The sequence below is a fragment of the Cibotium barometz genome, chromosome 10, assembly GCF_041138505.1.
Source record: "Cibotium barometz isolate CiBa-2024 chromosome 10, ASM4113850v1, whole genome shotgun sequence".
Lineage (NCBI taxonomy): Eukaryota > Viridiplantae > Streptophyta > Polypodiopsida > Cyatheales > Cibotiaceae > Cibotium > Cibotium barometz.
Genome location: NC_141055.1, coordinates 61,410,110 through 61,416,109, shown reverse-complemented (window position 1 = coordinate 61,416,109; position 6,000 = coordinate 61,410,110). Strand labels below are relative to the sequence as shown.

Below are 6,000 nucleotides of genomic sequence, written 5' to 3'. Positions count from 1 at the left end.
GCCTTAAAACCTCGGGGCTTCCCTAAACCCTAAACCCTAAACTCTTGAACAAAGTTCCCATGTTGGCCCTCTCATCCGACGGCGCTCCCGCTTCCTTATCTTCGGACGGCTGCCCTCCTCTCCTTTCTCTCCGGATCTTCACTTCTTCTCGCTCGGGCCTTGGGACCCTTGTGGTTTTTAAGATCCCCTTTGCTCCCGCGACAAGGGCCATAAAACCTCGGGGCTTCCCTAAACCCTAAACTCTTGAAGAAAGTTCCCATGTTGGCCTGACTCCTGCTTCTGAATCCTCGTCTTCGACCTTCTTCTCACCCTCTCCTCACCCCTTGCCCCTCTGGCACTGTTCTTCTTTTTTGGCAGTCTTGCCTTTTTTAGAACAGTTGACTTACCAGTTTTGGAAGCCCCCCCCTTCCCTTCTCCTCTCATTTTGAGGCCTTTTTCCCTCATTTTGAGGCAATCTTCCCCCATTTTGAGGACCCTTTCCCTCACTTCGAGGATCCTCCCCTCCCCCCTTCTCCCCTATATATAGCAAGCCTTGTACTCTCATTTTTTCATTGCACTGATGAGTGCCTTTGTGCATGAAACTAGTTTGCAAGATTAAAAGTGTTTGCTTCAAGGCTTGTCTCTCTCTTCTTCTTCTTCTCCCTCTTTTCTCCCTCACCCCCCTCTAGGGACGCTCCCTCTTTTCTCCCTCAACCCCCTCTAGGGACGCTCGCCTTACATTTGTTTTTAAACTTAAATGTTTTAAAACCTTTAAACTTAAATGTTTTTAAACCTTTAAACTTAAATATTTTTAAACCTTTAAACTTAATTTTTTTAAATTTTTTTTAAACCTTTAAACTTAAACGTAAATGTTTTTAAACCTTAAAACTTAAATGTTTTAAACCTTTAAACTTAAATGTTTTTAAACCTTTAAACTTAAATGTTTTTAAACCTCTAAACTTAAATGTTTTTAAACCCTTAAACCCTAAATCGTAAACCGTAAACCCTAAACCCTAACTTTAAATCCTAAATCCTAAACCCTAAACCCTAAACCCTAAACCCTAACCCTAACCCTAAACCCTAACCCTAATCCCCCTAAACCCTAAACCCTAAATCGGGTGCAGGCAGGCCAAAATTACACAGGTCATAAGCTCAATCATCCCATATCTTTTTACATGAAGCGCTTAGTGTGGTTTTAATAAAATGAATTACATGAAGTGCCACCACACTTGGTAAAAAATAGTAAGATTAATATTAACCATTGTGGTTAGTATACCCCCCTCCCTAATTTGGGTCTGTCCTTGAAACCGACAAGAAAGCTCTATGGTGGTAGTAGAGGGAGTAGGTGCACACAAAATCTTACCGCAATTTGGGGTATCACGGGGAGGGGTGGAAGGTTTTGTAGCTTGTCCAGAAGACTATCTCCATCATATCTTCGAAAGTTTGAAGTTGCCAGGCTTGCATCCACTGGATACACTCATAATACCTAAATAGTTGCTTGAGTGTAGGGCCTTGGTTGATGTCAAAGGCAAGGACTTGGGCGTCTTCGTCATAGTGGTGCCATGTAGGGAATTTTGCCAAGAGGGTGATAATCAGGTTCAAGAAGTGGATGGTGGCACCATGATTGTAGGGCTATGTACTCGTTTATACCTGGAAGTGAAGGTGTTCATCTGAGTGATCATGCTTTCTTCACTTTAGGTACTGTCAAAATGGGGGGGCCGAACCAAGGGAAGTTGAACTAAATCTTTAGGTTTTGCCTTGCTATTTGGAATTTACAATCTAAGATTGCGGATCAACTTCATGTACATGTAATGTTTGTGGATTACGAAAAGCTTGATAAGTTAGATTTTCGGTGCATAGGCACTGGACAATACATAATTTTTCGATTTGCTGTCTACAAGCCTGTTCAAACGCCATTCGCCTCAAATATCGATCCATCAAATGAGTTTTGTAAGGTTTTATTATTCTCCTTATTTTTTTCTTCGAAAATTATGTCTTGCAATAGCTAATGTTGTTATCTTAAATATATTTTGCTAGATGGAGGCGAAGAGTATAGGCTTCCAAGGAGAGATAGTCCAAGTGCCCAAAGATTGTTTTAAAGCCGTGTTCAACTGTGTTAAGATTGTCAATATTATATTGGGTTGGAATGCTAGATGTATATTTATATGTAAAGTTTGGTGCTTTATTCAAAGAAACTTAAGTGTTTTAGGAGCTTCTACATGAATATATATGGCAAGTATGGTGTGTTTATATATAGGCTAGCAAGTTGAGGACCATGAGACCCATCATGAGCTTCAAATATAAGGCTTATCTCTATTCACCCTCCCAAGGATAAACGTTTTATTTTTATTATTATAAAATTGACTGAAATTAGAAAGTATAATACAACACACATACCCATAAGTGCCACAGTTTGCGCAATGACTTTGGGACTCTTTTTTTTTTTTTCAAAAAAGGCGTGATTTGAATTATAGGAGAAGAGACTTACAAATCGGGGTTAGATAGGCCTTTATAATAGGTCCCATCAGTTTTGCATGTTAGTAATAATGAGATTACAAGGGCGCGACAGTGAATGGCTGTGACCATCTCAACTGCCTCTTGTGGCCTGAGTGCCAATTCTTAGTCAGTTCTACAATTACCTGCAGAGTGCAGAAATGTTCATAGCTTGATCCCACCAGCAGAGCAGACAGCCAGATGATGAAGGGGGGAAGCAGCACGCACGACCTGAGCTTTTCAGAAGGTGGTAGACCTGGAAGCTGGTTCCTCTTGTGGTCCTTTATCAGCTGCTACACAAGTCACATTGCCTTATCTTCACTTTGGGACTCTTGAACAACAAGTCTCTCACTGCACTAATTGGGACTAATTGGGGATCTACAAGGACTAGCCTTTTATTTCAAAATTACTCTTACAGGTCATGCCACTGCCTTCTAAGTTCTCGATAGCATTAATGGTATAAAAGGTAAAACCGCAAATTTGGTCAGGTAAGACGACTCGGAAGGAGATGTTCAGAGTGCTGTTCTTCTTCTTCTTCGTTAGCTGCTCATCGTCGTCGGGTATTCCTGCCCACCCTGCCTTCGGGTCTGACCTGTGTGAATACTCTTCCTCCTTAGCCACCAGGGGGACGCCCACCATCATCGACATCTCGCACTCTCTCCGCCCGGACCTACCGCTATGGGAGTCGCCGGGTGGGGTGGGCAGCGTGGTGGAGCTGGTGGCCAGCATCGCCAACGGCTCCATAGCCAACCAATCCAACATGAAGATGGGCGTGCACACTGGCACCCACGTGGACGCCCCGAGCCATATTTTCCAGGAGTACTACGAGGCCGGGGATCACGTGGACACCCTGGACCTCCATGTCCTCAACGGTAAGCCCGCGAGAGAGAGAGAGAGAGAGAGAGAGAGAGAGAGAGAGAGGGGGGGGGAGAGAGAGAAGAGTTTTTAGGTTAGCTGACTTTCTTGGTGCAAAACGCAGGTCTAGCTTTGATGGTGGACGTTCCACGTGACACAAATCTAACAGGTACAGGTGTCCATAACTTTGCAGTCTGGCCAAATACTATTACACACTCCTTTGTACGGCCATCAAGGTAGGCTCCATAAGTCTTGCCGGACTCAGGGTTGAGTTGGAATTGTGGTGATTGCAGCCGAATTTGCCCTGAGGTTTCATTGTGATGAGCGTAATTTTGATGTGATAGATAGTTGTGAAGGAGTGATAGCAACTCCTCAATGGAGCATGTAATGCTGCTCTATTTCCGAGCCCTGTGTCTCATGGACCTAGCACACCCCACCTTTAGTCCACCTCTCAGTCAGGTCCATTACATGAATAGGTCTCCTAGAGGGCAGTTCTCATGGGCTGCATCGCATGTGATGCCAAACCTATTGACAGCCCCCTCCTTGGCATCCCAGTCTTTGGCCTTCATGTGAAGCAGCCTCTAAATGGATGAAGCTATCACACATGCATGAGGCTCCAAGTGGAGGACATTCTTCATGTCCCAATGATATCAGGGTTGTGTGGTGGATAAGAAGTCCCCTGTGACACACTCGGCACAGGAGCAATGTGCGGACTTTCACTTAAATATCCGTAGAGACTCACGTTCGGCAGAGAAGCATTGCATTGACATCCTCTTTGTTTGATCTCATGGATCTTATAATTGTCACTGGTCATTCTGGCATAGAGTGGCCATAACATATATTGAAGTTCTGGCATAGAGCGGCCGTAACACACATTGAAGTGGCTTTGCCAGGATTGATCCATTTATAAGAGTCCTCCATGTATATAGAGAATTTTTTTAAACCATGTTTCATTCTCATTAGAAGACTTGTTACTTAGAACTCCAGAAATTCTGAAGTTTTTTTTGGCCCTACAGGGGATGGTGTCTTTAAATGACGGTTCAGATTTTTGGATTTTTATCCAATCTGCAGTCTCCCTCTCTCCAGCCCTTATCTCTTGTGATTAAAGATAAAAGTGGACTTCTTGATGCTATAAAGAAGGTCTTGCTGTGCGTTACACGATCATATGAGTTGCATGTTACAGCAGGGCACCATCTCCTGCCGGCGCTGGCCCATCTCTGTCCGCCTGCGCCTGCCCATCTCCCCCCACCTGCAGCACATATCTTTTTCGCTTGATGACTCTGGCCCCTATACGGCTGCAACTCACTTGAGTTTGCTGCATTTTTCTGCATCGCTTAGTCTGCAAGAATTGTACGCTGCCCAGCACCTGCCGAGTTGTCATCGCCTCCAGCTCCTTCAGCTGCTAACTGTACCTGCCCCAGCCCACAGCAATGTAGTTCAACACAGATTTGGGGCTTTCCGTAAATTAGGTGGCATTTGTCTAATTACCCACTTCAACATTTGCAAAATTTGGGCCTTTTGCAAGTAGAGCATCATGGAGACCAACAGAGGCAGCTTGGCCATTGAAAAGTTCAATGGAAGCAACTTCCCAACATGGCAAATAAAGTTGCATCTCCCGATGATGAGAGATGGCAACTGGAATGCACATACCTCAACCCAAGCGACGGAGTGGAAAAGATTTTCACATGTAATCACAAGGCCATGGCACTTATCGTGCTCGGGTTGTTTGACAACCTCATTCATCATGTGGATTTCACCAAGAGCTCAAAGGAGGTATGGGACAAAATCATTAACTCCAAAGTCTTTTTTAAGAAAATTTTTTTCCGCTTAAAAATGAATGAAAGAGAAACTTTGTGAGACCATTTGAGCAATCTAGGCTCTATAATACAACTCTTTGGCTTGAGAGTTGTAGTGAATGAGGATGATAAGAAGGCTATCCTCGACTAGACTAAGAGTGGCTCGAGAAATGACTTATGATGAGATGATTGCAGTTCTCATAGACAAAGACCGCTGCAAAGAGCAATCTGAGCTCAGACAAAGTCATGTCAAGGTCACCGCGAAACGTTTCATTGCTGAAACGAAATGTTGCCGAAACGATTCATTTTGGAATGAAACGTTTCACCACCGGAAGGTGGCCAGTGAAATGATGGACTGAAACGATTATATACACAAAATCTGAAGGTTGGGCATGGTGCCAAAAGAGCTGAAAGTATACATAGTGCACACCAACAGTTCAATAATCAATCAATCATAACCCTCAAATTGGTGGAAGAATTGGGCAACCAATTTGGGGGTTTTGCCCAAACCGGAATCAAACGTGAATTTAGGGGTTTTGCCCAAACCCTCGAATTGGTGGAAGAATTGGGCAACCAATTTGGGGATCCAAACCCATTTTTGAATGTTCAGAAGATGGGCTTATAGCTGTGATTTTTTGTATGTTTTTCTCATACTTCATAGAAGATGGGCTTATAGCTGTGATTTTTGTATGTTTTTCTCATACTTCATAGAAGTCTCTTTCTTATTAAAAAAAAAAAAACTGTCTGCCTTGAAACGTTCTACGTTTCAGTCCATGTCTGAAACGTTTCACCAACGTTTCGCGTTTCAGGGGAAGTGAAACGCGTTTCGCGGTGAGTCATGTTCACAAAGGGGAAAGCCAAATGAACTATGAGATTC

The 6,000-nt window shown here is 43.5% G+C and overlaps 1 protein-coding gene across 1 annotated transcript in view; it reads left to right on the top strand.

The window, feature by feature from the left end:
- Window positions 1-2,957: 2,957 nt before the first annotated feature.
- LOC147635135 (cyclase-like protein 3) overlaps window positions 2,958-6,000 on the top strand; it is a 52,089-nt gene continuing 49,046 nt past the window's right edge. Inside the window, exons 1-2 of the mRNA XM_086804430.1 lie at window positions 2,958-3,344; window positions 3,452-3,496. Coding sequence (XP_086660556.1) covers window positions 2,981-3,344; window positions 3,452-3,496 — 409 coding nt within the window. The 5' untranslated portion in view covers window positions 2,958-2,980. The remainder of the gene's footprint in view (window positions 3,345-3,451; window positions 3,497-6,000) is intronic.